The sequence below is a fragment of the Nicotiana attenuata genome, unplaced genomic scaffold (genome assembly GCF_001879085.1).
Source record: "Nicotiana attenuata strain UT unplaced genomic scaffold, NIATTr2, whole genome shotgun sequence".
Lineage (NCBI taxonomy): Eukaryota > Viridiplantae > Streptophyta > Magnoliopsida > Solanales > Solanaceae > Nicotiana > Nicotiana attenuata.
Window position 1 is genome coordinate 74,390 of NW_017673449.1, and position 14,940 is coordinate 89,329.

A 14,940-nucleotide genomic window follows, 5' to 3' on the forward strand; every position below is an offset into this window, starting at 1 on the left:
ATCACCATACAATTGATGCTTTAATTCATATTTTCACTCTTTTATTATCACTACTAATATAATATAAATCTTAATTTCATATTTGCTATACTTAAATTTATTGCATTAACGTCTTAAGGCACAGGGAACTGAATGTTATTGATCTACTAAGGTAGTTACGAAAGTTAAGTTTTGATCCAACAACTCGGTAATTATGATTACGGGTTCAAACCTAGATTTTTTAGTTTTATTTCTAGTAACAAACACTTTTTTATTTTTTATGTCTTTTTTGTTGTGAAAATTTTCAGAAAACTCTTTCTTATTATTTAGAACAATTCGCTCATTGAGCTTCTCATTTGAATTGGAATATTTATGTTTTGATTAGCTTTCCTAATTAATTAAACAATCAATTCAAATTTAACTTTCTTTCCATTTAGATCCAAAAGAATCTTATTTACTATCTTTCTATTTAAATTAAAGAAATATCCTATCTTCCAATTTAAATTAAATACTATAATAAATATTATCCTAAATTGCCAAGTGGCTTTATATTACTAGCCACTTGGCTAAATGAGAAGGCAAACTTTCTTGGTAGTAGACAGCCAGTAGCATATGGCATACATTATTGGCATAGCTGGAACGTCCAAGAAAAAGAGAAAAGAATGCCATAACCCATTTCTAATTTTTTTTTCTAAATAACAAAATTCAAAGAGAAACTACTCGTTAAAAATAAAAATGAAAAAAAAAATTTTTGCTTTGCGAAGCGGAACGGGTTGAAAATAGAATATTTTGCTATGCGATGAGGCACGGTGAGAATTGAACTCTTTGTGGGTTATGGCTAATCCGCACCGTAATCGCCGGCCCCATTGCCATGTCTACTCAAAGCTGTACCGTGAGCTAAATAATGGTACAGTTATAGGAGTTGAATCGTGACTCTTGTCCGAAAGCACAAATGAGCCACTTAAGTGTTTCTTCGAAGTGATTGGTCTTTGATATCATCATTTAACGTAGAAAGCTGAGTGATTTTATTTTGTGCCTCACACAATTTACATTAGTTGTGCGAGACCTCTTTTTATTTCACATATTTGTGGACCCTACACATTTGAGTCTATAAAATTCTGGGACCAAACAGTTGTGAGACAAAAAAAGAGGTCTCACATAATTAGTGTCAGTTGTGTGAAGCTTGTGCAGGCGAGGACCAGTGGCGGGGCTAGAAATTTTTTTAAGGGTGTCCAAATTTAAAAGAAGTGAAAAAATTTTCTGACAAAGGGTGTTCAATATGTGTTATATACTTCTAAAACGTAATATTTTACCTATGTACACAGTGCAATTTTTTAACGAAGGGTGGTCAATTGACCACCCTTAACGCCACGTGGCTTCGCCACTGGCGAGGACCGCTCGGCTAGGGCGCGCCAGAGGAACTGAAAGCCACTTGACTCTAAGGAGAGGAGCTTCGAGTGACTTTTTTTACAAAATAAAATTTTTCTAGAAAGCTGTAGGCTAAATGATCAACCCACCATTTGGAAGAAACGTCCAAACTATGATCATTTTAACAATTGAACTTGCACAATATTTCTCATTTCATATATGCCCCACGTACCAAGCACTTGCCAAAATCACTTTATAACAATAGTAACGTTTTGAATTCAGATAAGTTTGGGAATCTGACCATATTTATTATTATAATGATTTTTGTATTGTGAGAATTTATGTATTAGTTAATTTTATGATGATTGTGAGCCAACCATAATTTTTTTTCATTTAAATTTAAGATCGATATATCAAGAATGCCCATTTATTAGGTGGGCCAACTGATGGACCAAGTTGAGTTGGACGTCCATGTCACGTATATAATCTTTCTCAAGACAAGAATTCATTATTGATGAAATGTGAGCAAATTCAAACTCGTATAATAAAATAAAATAATTGAGAAGGAAATTAATGCACGGTGGTCTACATCTTCGCCGAATTTCCTTTTGACAGGCCTCTGCCGCAACAGGCTGAAAGAACATAGTCCAACTAATTTCCAAGATTACTCCCTCCGGTCCAAAATAAGTAAATTTTTGGTTGTTTTCACACATATTAACGAATTTACGTTTTAACATTGATTAGCAATAAAATTGATTATATTAACCTTTACTATCTCTTTACATAAATACTTCTAACATATATTCCAACATTATTTACTCCAAGGACAATATAGGAAAAAAAATAATTAATTCATTCTTGAAATTTGAAAAAAATCACTTATTTTGGACCACATAAAAAGGTCAAAAAATCATTTATTGTGGACCGAAAGGAGTATAACATTAAATCTATTGTCCGAATGAAATCGAGATATCCATCTAGTATGTTCTATGCGTCCTTCAGTATAGGATTAAGAGGTAAGCTAACGCGCCTGCAAGTTATGGGGCCCAATGCTATTGTACCACAAGCGACACTTGGTTGGAAGTAAACAAAACAACATTATACTTCGTTTAGGGTTAGTTTGGTTTGGTAGCAGTAATGCAGAATTAATAATACAAAAATTATTTATTATTAGATATTTGGTATATTCTACTAAAAATTATAATACATTGTATGTATTTTAAAATAAGTTTTAAGTATCTTTTTACCAAAATATAATATTGATCTACCTGGAGAGTTAGTTTTGTCATTTTGTAATTTTAATCCATGTATAGCTGATCACTACATTTTTATTCCATATTATATACAACATAAAATAATACGTATATTTTTCTATAATTGTGCGGGTATTAATTATGCGAAAAAGAAAATACAAACCAAACATTATAATGATGATTTCGGCTAATTAGTTTTATGTGGAAAGTGGAACGTCACCTTAATGTTTGATGACACATTCACATTCTATATAAGGGAGATAGGACGATGATGAAACTAAGTGAAGTACGTACCTCAAATAAAATAAAAAAGATGGAGAAACCAGCCTCTGATCATGTGATTCTGTTCATGGATGAAGAAGATCACAAGAACAATAATTCACAACCTAGGAGCACCAATGATGCTAATTACATGGCAGAAACAAAACTTACCCGAATTCCTACAAAATTTCAAACTCTACGTCGCCTCACTTTCTCAAAACCCAAAGCTCGAGTCTTTGAGTTCAATAGTGTTCCAATGAAGCAAAAATCTTTCAACTTAGACGACGAATTCGAGTCCTTCAAGCCCTGTGAAAAGGATGGAGATAGTGATGAAGAACATGAAAATGACGAAGGAATTGGGATTACTAAAGAAAAGTGTAGAAAGAAGACGACAAAAATCCCTTTTGGACTTTTGTTTGAGTGGTGCTTTTTTTTAATCACAACCTCTTGTTTAATATGTGCTCTCACAATTTCACCTCTTAGGAACAATCCCTTATGGGGTCTTGACTTGTGGAAATGGTGCTTAGTGATCCTTGTCATATTCAGTGGTCGCCTTGTTTCAAGTTGCGTAATTAGATTCCTCGTTTTTCTCATCGAGAGAAACTTCATGCTTCGTGAAAAGGTCTTATATTTTGTCTATGGTCTTAGAAAGAGCTTCCAAAATTGTGTTTGGTTAGGTCTTGTCCTTTTAGCTTTGACTTTCATGTTCAACACAAAACTCAACAAACAAAACAAGATGTTAACAAAATTACGTGAAGCTTTAGTGGCCTTACTTATTGGTGCAACAATTTGGCCCGTTAAGATCATTTTGGTCAAAGTTTTAGCCTCGTCGTTTTTTGTTGCAACTTACTTTGATCGTATGAAGGAAAGTGTTTTTCATCACTATGTCCTGGACACACTTTCTCGTCCTCCAGTTGATGAAAAAGTGGTAGAAGTGAAAGAACCGAGGAAATTATCGAAGCTAAAGAAGCTGAGTATGCAAAGAAAGTCATCTGCATGGAGTGTGAAGAGATTGGCTAATTATGTAAGGTTCTTTGGTTTGTCAACTATTTCTAAGAGTGTAGATGAATTCGGAAACACTGAATCTGAGATTACAAGTGAATTGGAGGCTAGAAATTGTGCCAAAAAGATCTTCAAGAACGTTGCCAATCCTGGTGCCAAGTAAGTATTCTAGAGATTTTGTATGTGTAACACACACACAATAACAATCAATCATTAGAGGTTAATTAGTACTATAAAGTTTTTCTTTCACAATTAGATCATTTAAAATATTTTTTGAACAAAAATATACTTGAAAATACATATTTTTCATGCTTTTCGTCGTACCAAACGCACTAAAGTTTGAATAGACATTTCCTAATTAGGGGGTCTTGCTGTTAATTGGTTGGGGAGTAAAGTCCGTTTCAACATGCCTGCCAACCATTAATTTTTTTGCTAGGAAGGACCACCTTAGTTAAGGTCAAAGCGAGTCATCTGTGATTCCATACTTTTCTTTTCGTCCATTAAAAAAGAATCAGTAAATACAATACGTGGAGGAGGCATATGCTCATAGTCCGAGCATAATTGTTGCGCATGTTATTTGTTATCCAACTTCATTTCTAACTTAAAACATATATATGTATATATTAATATAACTGAGCACGAAATTTAAGACGTTACTCAATTTGTGTATTATATAAGTGGTAGTTGTTGAACTCTAATTTGATTAAAAGAGTATCACCTTACACTTCAAATTTAACTATCTAACTGAATTTAAATTTTGAAAAACATGCCATGTTACTTTATATATCCCGATTTGTATGACATCGTTTTAATTTGATATTTAAGCGTGGCTCAGTTCCACTAATTTCTTATTTTATACTCCTTACCTTGATTAACTTTTTTCTTTTAAAATCAGTGTATTTAAGATTTGGATATTATACTAATTTCCAATATAGTACATATACTGATTTCTCAATAATTATTAACTACTAATATAATAGAAAAGTCAAGTTGAGCACGTAAGTAGACTCCACACAGAATCAATATATCACATAAACAGAGAGAAAGACTAATAGAATTCCCAACAGCAAATACTAAGAATTGAAAGTTGACAACTGTCTTGATGTCTCTGTAGTTCAGACATGATATCCATCAAGATCCAAGGGCAAATAATACAAATATATATATATATATATATATGTATGTATGTATATATATATATGTATGTATGTATGTATATATATATATATATATGTATGTATGTATGTATTATTAAAGTGCTATTTCCTCCAATTCAATTTAGATGACTTATTTCGCTTATCGAAAGTTAAATTGTGTGAAGTTTGACAAATATTTTAAAATACATTTTGTTGTTATAGTGACATGAGAAAATTGGAACTTATATTACTTTTCGAGTAGTATTAAATATCCAAATTTTAATTAGATCTAATTTAATTTAACTTCAACATTTAATCAAATTAACGTTCGATAAGCGAAATATGTCATCTAAATTGAAACATAATGAGTATATATTATTTGAATGTATATAATTGTAGGGTCAAATCTCTGCATGGTCACTCTCAAGTCTTAACGTTACTCTATCGTAAAAATTGCACGGGGCGTCCTATTTGGTCGCCCGCATTTAACCTATACCCATTTTTTAAAAAGTTTTAACTTGTACCCACTTTTTAAACAACTTCAGCCCCCTTTCTCCTCCTCCTTCTCCTCCTTCATTTTTTTCTTCTTCTTCTTTCTTCTGCTGCTGTTGGTGCTGCTATGAAACTTCAGTTCATGGGATGATTGCCATAAGTATATTTTTCATATTCTTTAAAAACAAATTATAAATAATTACGTTAGTAGACAATAATTTGTGAATATTTTCACGTAATTATGTTCTTTTCACGTTTATTGTTTCCAAAATTTATGATTTAGATATTGTTGGCAATCTGATTATTTTATAATAGTAATACACTATGAAAGAATAAGGTGATTATTTATCTAGTATGTTAGAAAGCTTTTTCAAAAACTTCAGCTTATATAGTGCTGAAGTTTTTATAAATGAACTAAATAACTTCAGCATCTTCTGCTGAAGTTTTTGAAAAAGCTTTATGACAAAACTAATGAATCCAGGACAAAAAAACTTCAGCTTATATAGTGCTGAAGTTTTTACAAATGAACTAAATAACTTCAGCATCTTATGCAGGATAAAAAAACTTCAGCCCCGTCTACTAGAATGCTGAAGTTCTGCGTGATTGCATTTGCTACTTCAGCCCCGTATGCTGAAGTTACGCGAAAAAGTGGGTACGCTTGCAATTTTTTTGCAAAGCGGGCACAAGTTAAAACGTGACCCAAAAAGCGGGTATAGATGCAAATCCCCCTACTCTATCTAATTAAGTATAAACAGAAAAGCCCAACAGAATATATTTATAACTTCGCTAATTATATGGAGTACAGATTGGATGTAATAATATGTATGTATTAGAATTAAGTTTCACTTTTCACCCAAAAGACAGCATGATAACTGTCATGGGCGGCTTTCCAGCCATGCCCCACGACCCCTTGGGCGCGCCCCGTGGCGTCCTAGCGAACCTCCCAATGCCTAGCACCACGGACGGCCCCGTGGTCTTGGCCGCGCCAAGTGACAAGCGCGCAGGTGCCTCTGTCGCCCCACCGATATCCCTCGCGAGCGCCAAGTCGCAGGCAGAAGCCAGCAGCGCCGTGCGCGCAGACAACGCCGCGCGCGCAGACCGTGTTGCCAAAGACACTGCTGCTGACAACGGACCTGCTGCTGCCTTATAGAAAACTAAGTCATTTTCATTGTAAATATAGAGTAGTTTTATTTCATGTACTTCCATTATGTTTCTCTAGCTTAGTCAAGTCTAGTCTTGTAACTTTGGATTATTTTTTTTAAGTACTATTAGGGGGGATCAAGCAATCAAAACTTTCTAGCAAGCAAGCAATTCTCTGTACTGGTGTCTCTTCCCCCCCCCCCCCCCGACACCGCGTTGCTTTTCTGTAATAGCTTTCATTAATGCAATCAAGCTTTCTTTCATTCTGAATTCTCACTTCGGTTCTCTCAATTGCTCTTGACATTGGTTTTTCCGTACGGCACTGACAATCTCGTCTAGCGTACGGAGGGGACCTCAGTTTGCGGACAGCAATTGCACTGACATCAGTTGCCTAGCCTTACGTCGCCCTTCCAAGGAATCTCAGGAAGGCGCCGCGTAACATAACTAATGAGATGCAACATCAACATATGGGAATTAATTTTATATTTTTATTGTGAAGGTACATAGAGGAGGAAGATTTAATGAGGTTCCTGAATAGAGTAGAGATACACACCATTTTCCCACTTTTTGAAGGAGCTCTTGAGACTGGAAGGATCACCAAATCTGCCTTCAGAAATTGGGTGGTAATTATATATACAATATACTACACACAACGTTTATAATCTTTTGATTTAACTTGTATACACGGTCAATGTAGAATAAAGAGTTCCACATATATCAAATCACCTAAATAATTTACTAAGTAATCACCTATAAATTAAATAGTAACCTACATGCTAAAACGTGATGTGAAGATTCTTTATGAATTGTAATTCAAAGACTAGCATCTTTTGATTTAAGTTTTTTTTTTCTTTTCTTGGGATTTATTGTTAGGTACGAGCATACTATGAGAGGAAGTACTTGGCACATTCATTAAATGATACAAAGACGGCGGTGCAACAGCTTCACAAGTTAGCAAGTGGGATAGTGGGTTTTATAATACTTGTGATTTCACTCTTAGTGATGGGACTTTTGTCCACACAAATCCTTGCTCTCCTTCTTTCACAACTTGTACTTCTCGGATTTGCCTTCCAAAACACTTGCAAGACTATCTTCGAATCTATTATCTTCGTCTTTGTTGTCCATCCTTTTGACATTGGTGATCGTTGTGTTATCGATGGAGTTCAGGTATATATCTTTATTTTTTAATATTACTCAACACTAATTATTAACCTTCTTATATAAAACGATCGACACATGCAGGGTAAAGAACTTCCAAAATATCCACGTATAATTTTACTATATTGTAGCAAATAATCTGTCTTATTTTTAGAGAACACCATACCCTTTGGTTTCCTTTTGTTTTTTAATTATTTTTTTAGGTATTGATTTGTGAAGAAGGTGCTTCTATCTAGATTTAATTTTTAATAACAATGACAGTTTTCATGTCAATATTTGCAACACTAGCTAGCTAGTGGAATATTGATTCTTGGCGCAAATATGTTACAATTAATTTTAATTTATTGACATATGTCAATTTCTTCGTTCCAATTAATTTGCTTTAATTTAAATTTTTTATATGCAGCTGATAGTGGAAGAGATGAATATATTGACCACAGTTTTCCTTCGTTACGACAACGAGAAAATCTACTACCCCAATGCAGTGTTGATCACAAAGCCAATTAGCAACTTCTACAGAAGCCCTGAAATGTGCGACTCCATTTCTTTTGATATTGATACCAACACTTCTATGGACACCATCATTAACCTCAAAAAGGCCATTCAAATGTAAGAACTCTTGTGCCCCACCCCACGTTCCTTTATTTAATTAAGAATTTATTTTTCGGCAGACACACCTATGACCCACCAACATAATATCAGGTAATTTTATTTATAAAGCTTGGGCAGATAATAAGAAATTACCTATTATTTTTTTGTGTGCCCTGAAATTTGAATATAAGACCTCATGGATTTTTAGTTACTTTATTGACCACTAGGTTATTGGGTGCAATTTTGTGATTTTTTTACCTATATATCAATGTTCAATGTTGAAATATTGGTTCAGCTAAACTCAAGAAAACTAGCTATATTCGCCTCTAAACTTGTCTTATTTTTCAGGCTACTAATCCTACTCTTTATAGATAGTTATCTATTAGTTAACCTGATTAATATTTTCTTGTTTTCTCGATCCCAGACTGTGTGATTTTAAATATCCTAAACATTAGGTGGTCGTTTGGTTGACAGGATAAGGATATTAATCCTGATATAAAATTAGGGTTTATAGTTATTCCGCATTTGGTTGTGGGTATTTGCTAATACCGGTATAAATATTTCATCAAAATAATGATATTAGCTATCCCATATAGAATGTGGGACTAAATTATTTCCTGGGATATCCAAGAATTATAATCCCAGAACTGAACCAAACCTGATGTTTAGAAGCACCATTGCCTAGGACGACTACAAATCCTTTTCTTTTTCTTTTTGTTTTTTTGGAATAATTCAAGTTCATTTATATAACTCCTCAAATCAACATAATGATCATGTGTTTGTGTTTAATGAAAATATATAGGTACATAGAGAGCAAGCCAAAGTATTGGAATCCAAAACACTCAGTGATAGTGAAAGGAATAGAGAATGTGCACACAATGGGAATGGCTCTATGTGTTCAGCATACCATTAACCATCAGAATTACGGGGATAGAAGCAACAGGATCACAGAGCTCATCCTTGAGTTGAAGAAGATCTTTGAGAGCCTTAACATCAAGTACTCTCTTCTCCCTCAACAACTCCATCTTCCCCAAGTGAACATGACCAATTTCAGAAATGTGCCATTGCACGCTTGATCTTATTTGCTTTGATCTATAGCAAGAATTTGATAAGCAACTAGATGATGGAAGCTAATTAATTAAGACATATTTGTAAAGTGCAACAATATAATGACTGCTTTCTGCATGATAAAACATGTTATTTGTAGTGTGTTTGTTTAATTTTCCTTGTCAAATCCATTTCAATATTGTTGTATTCGTGCTTTATTTCATGATCTTGGTGAAAATACTATTACAGTTGAAAATAAAGTGAAGAAAATAAAACATCTTCCGGTTGAGACGCGGATATCTCGCTCTCTTTAAGGAGATTCAAGCCCACTACGGTAGCATCTTCACCAATCCGGCAGTATACCAGGGGCGGATCTATGTGTAAGGGACGGGGTGGTACGCCACCCGCAAGTTATGTAATTTAATACTATAATTTTAATATTAAAATGTACTAACACCAACATTCTCCCACTCATTTTAATATTAAAATAAGAGAGTTTACCGGTTAAAGGGAAACTATTATGCATAATGAAGATCTGCTCTGCATTGAACCTCTACTTAGTAAAACAACGATCTCTACTCCAGAGTCAATAGTGGTCTCAGACTTGAACTATGACTGCTTTAGGGAAATAAAGAATAACTGCTTACACATAATAATCAAGGTGTTGACAAAAGCTTTATTAGCCAGCACATTACGGCCTTGTGCTATCCCGGTTTTTATGAGTATTTTTTTGAATAAGCCTAATTCTCATAGGAAGCGGCCTACTTCCACACTCACATAGGTGATATATGTTAAGGGTGCTCCTCTAACTATAACACCCCACTTATACGAGCTACAAATTTCATTAAGAGTTAATAAAACTGTCACGATAAATTTTTCCCTCCGTTGGGTTTCGTGATGGCACCTAGTCTTAGGAACTAGGTAAGCCTAACACTTACTGAATATCAACCATAATAAAGAAAGTCTAACAGTCTCAGCATAGTAATCTTTATATAATTACACCAAAACTGGCGGTACAAGTCATAAGCTCTACAGAGTTTCACTACAACTACTAAACACAATTGTATGGAAATAAATACAACAGTGTGAATACAAAATAGGAAGGTGACTCCGTCTGTGAACGCAGCAGCAGGATTTCCTTGAGTCTCCTCGGCAAGAATCCGCACAGCTACTAACTATCAATACCTGGATCTGCAGAAAAAAAAATGTACAGAATTGTAGTATGGGCACACCATAGCAGTGTCCAGTAAGTATCAAGACTAACCTCGATAGAGCGGTGACGAGGAAAAGTCAAGAAACCCACTGGTCTAATAAACAAAACAAATATAAGTATAGGAACAATAGTGCATGATTTCTTTCTAATGACTACACGATATGACTAACAATACAGTAATTGCAATAAGGAAAAGAATAACAAATACAACGAAACACCATAATAAGTACACAGAAGAGTGAACGGAAACACAACCCAAATCCAAAATCACAAATACAGTAAAGACAAGTAATAACTCAGCAACTAAAGCAATTTTCACATCAGGTCTTAGCCAACAAACTCCAATCAATTAACAAAACCTTCAAGTATAAATCTTTCACCTAAGTTTTCGAATAGAAATTTTTAGAAATTTAATCTTTTCCAATAAAGATATTTTATAATATAATTCCTTCAAATAAATATCTTTCAAACATAGTTCTTTCAAAATAAATACTTTTCGAATATAATCTTTTCAAATACTAACCTTCGAATATAAGTCATCTTGTGACACCTTATCTCGTAATCATACAATACGGGTCTCAATACCTGAACCCCTAACACTTGGCATCCTGTGATCTCATCACACCTCATAACCGCACTGACGACTCACGTGCGAAATAGAGCCATTCCCACGTGGAAGGCAAGTAAACAAGGGTGTGTATCTATACTCAGGAATATCCAGAAAACCTCTTATCCGATAAGGGTGCTTAGCTGCATGTATACCTGTGCAAGTGTCCTAATATAGTTCATACCAGCTAGTAAGCATAAGGAAAAGAACGAACATCACATAGAATGTTTAAAAGAATGTAAGCATGGAAGATTAGCAGCTCAGAACACAGATATAACAACAGGGGATCTCCCAGGATACCGTCCCGTAGTCCAAAATGTAATTGTGCAGGGGGATCTCCCGAAATACCGTTCCGTAGTCCTAAAGTAAATATGCAGTGCTGGGGAATCTCTCGGAACACCGTTCCGTAGTCTCAAAGTAAATATGCAGGGGGGTCTCCCGGAATACCGTTCCGTAGTCCCAAAGTAAATATGCAGGGCAACCAACAGAGATAACAGTTACAGCACAACATAAACCTCGTGCATCACCACAACGAGTACAACAGTAACAATTGCAATAATATAAAGTGCGAAAAGTAAACCACTCAAGAACTTTAAATCACAAAGAAACAGTAGAACTCATTCACAAGGAATAATCACATTAAAAGAATGTTAAGCGTAAAGAAAATAGTTCAACAAGGCACGAACTAATATGCCACAACGATTCCACAATATACAGTTCGGCAACAAGGAAAAACTAACACGAGTCAACTAGTTCCAAATAAGGGCAAGTCATCTAAACATGGGATATCTAGACTTCTTTTAAGGTTGCAAAATTACGAAAAATATTTAACAATTCAATTAAAACAAACAAAGGATAGGTAATCATAACCTCAATTAGGACTAAACAATTATAGGAGGAGATGAGGATAATTTCAAATAAAGATACGTAGTTATGAAGAGATAGCATGACAATAGAAGAGGTAAAATCTTCAGTTAAGTCAAATAGGCAATAAGGGTGAATTCTAAAGCAATTAATTCTAATTTAACTATGTGGATGTGAAACTAGTAAATATGAACTCAGTCATATCAAGAACAACTTCATACACGGTGAATATAAGGACCTAAGAACCCTAAAAGTCCAACTATTCACAAATAAGTCCGAGCATGCACTCGCCACCTCGAGTACACGGATTACAATCAACATAGAAGACTCAAATCCTAAGGAAAAGTCCCCCACACAAGGTAAGGCAAGATACTTACCTCGAAGATGACAACAAATACTCTAAAATGAACTTCTCGGGTGAAAAAAACCTCCGGACGGCTCCAATCTAACCAAAGTGACTTTAATGCACAAATAAAACTCATAAGAAACTAATCTGGATCATAAAATCTCAATCTTTAATAAAATCCAAAAATCAGTCCAAAAGTCGACCCCTAGGCCTGCACCTCGGATCCCGACAAATTTTACAAACACTGAATACCCATTCCGATACGAGTGCAACCATGCAAAAATTATCAAATTCCGACACCATTTGGTCCCTCAAATCATGATTATTCATTTTAGAAATTTTCTCCAAAAACCAACATTATCCTCAACCCCAAACACAAATTAAATGATAAAAATGAACATAAAGTCATGGAATATATTAAATACTAGGTGAAGAACACTTACCCAACCGAATTGCTTGAAAAACTCATAAAGAATCACTCAAAATCGAGCTCTACAAGTCAAAATATGATAAAAATGGCCTAACCCTCGATTTGAAGATCTTATATTCTGCCCAGGTCCTTATGAATCGCGAACGCGGAAGAGGAAACACGTTCGCGAAGAAGAAAAATGAAGCTGCCAAGAAAGCCCATCGCGAACGCGTGTGAAGGGATGCGAACGCGAAGAAGAGAGAATGAGAACCTACGCGAACGCGTACGAGACACGCAAACGCGAAAAGGAAAGTGCTCACCCGCGCCCAGGGCCTGGTTCTGGTACACGAACGCAAGATGGGGAACGGGAACGCGCAGAAGGAAAAGGCAAACCCTCGCAAATGCGAGAGGCTGAACGTGAACGCGAAGAAGAATCATATGGCAGATCGATGGGACAGTACGCAAACGCGGAAGTGACTTCGCGATCGCGAAGAAGGATATTAGACACCCGAAACCGGCAATCCAAAAATAGAAGAAATTGGTCCGTAGCCCATCCGAAACACACCCGAGGCCCCCGGGACCCCGTCGAAACACACAAACAAGTTCTAGAACCTAACACGGACTCGCTCGGGGTCTCAAATCACATCAAACAACGCCGGAAATGCAAACTGCGTCATGAATCAAACTATGAACTTCCAAATTCTTCCAACTTCGAAAACTCGTGCCGAAACCAATCAAACAACCCCGGAATGGCGCCCAATTTCGTAGACAAGTACAAAATGAAATAACAAAGTCGCTCAAACTCTCGGAATCGCATTCCAACCCCGATATCAAAAAAGTCAACTATGGGTCAAACTTCTCTATTTTCCAAACTTCAACTTTTCTAACTTTTGCCGAAATGCCTCAAATTACCCTACAGACCCCCAACTCCAAATCCGAACGCGTGCCTAAGTAAAAAATCACCATACAAAGCTACTGACATCATCCAAAACTCATTCTGTAGCTGTTTACACAAAAGTCACATTCCGGTCAAATTCTCACCGCTTAAGCTTTCGAAACTAGATTTCGTCTTCCAATTCGATTCTGAATCATCCGGTAACTGAATTCAACCATGCACACAAGTCGATAAACATAATATGAAGCTTCTCAAGACCTTATTCCGCTTAACTAAGCTTTAATTCTCAAAATGACCGGCCGGGTCGTTACATCCTCCCCCTCTTAAAACAAACGTTCATCCTCGAACGTGCCATGATTCGCCTCGAAGTCATCAAATTGCTGAATGTACACTTCAAACATACACCCGCGGGCAATCCCACGTTACCCCAATCCACATAAACCTGACGACACCATCTCAACCGTAATTTAGCCTTTCTACCAATACCAATAAGCCTTAGAGCCAGAATCCTCACCTTCCATTCATTTCTAAAAGACCCGATTCCAAATCCACATTCGATATCAGTCTCAACCAGCTGCATCAAGTCATGCCTAAGACTTAAGAAGCACAGAACAAAAGTGACTGAATATGTAAAGAGAAACACATAAGAGAACTATCAAACAAGCGCGACAGGCACAACTCTCTATCAGTACTATTCTACGAAACAATTTATAAGGAAAGAAAATCAAGTATATGAACAAAGCACAAGATCTCATCCTGATATAACTCTCAACCACGACATGCAGCCCGGCACATTAAATCACATGAAATCACGAGGGTCCCGCCCTTAACTCTGAATCACAAGTAAGGTGTATATCAAACCAACTGAATCCTTTCACTAGATCAGTTCCATCAACAAAACTACAACATGTACTGGCTCCCACACCGGTGGAGAATAAAAGTCATAGCTCGTAACCAAAAATACTCAGAAATCACATCAAGCTTACCATAATGGACAATAGGAATTTAATACTAGTCTCTTAACTCTCAGTAATGAATAAAAATAGACGATAGACACGGGCTATCACTCATAGAACCTTCCAACCGGGCAACAAATAAACGCAGTACAAATCATGAACACTACTACAAAAAAGGCCTTTGGCGGCAATTATTTAGCGACAATAAGGCAATGGTAGCTAA

The 14,940-nt window shown here is 35.7% G+C and overlaps 1 protein-coding gene across 1 annotated transcript; it reads left to right on the forward strand.

Annotated features, from left to right (window-relative positions):
- Window positions 1-2,847: 2,847 nt before the first annotated feature.
- On the forward strand, window positions 2,848-9,634 carry LOC109216404 (mechanosensitive ion channel protein 10-like). Its single transcript, XM_019380553.1, has 5 exons — window positions 2,848-4,022; window positions 7,131-7,254; window positions 7,505-7,798; window positions 8,196-8,398; window positions 9,183-9,634. The coding sequence occupies exons 1-5, from the start codon at window positions 2,869-2,871 to the stop codon at window positions 9,454-9,456; spliced, it is 2,049 nt and encodes a 682-aa protein (XP_019236098.1). The 5' UTR covers window positions 2,848-2,868; the 3' UTR covers window positions 9,457-9,634.
- Window positions 9,635-14,940: the final 5,306 nt, after the last annotated feature.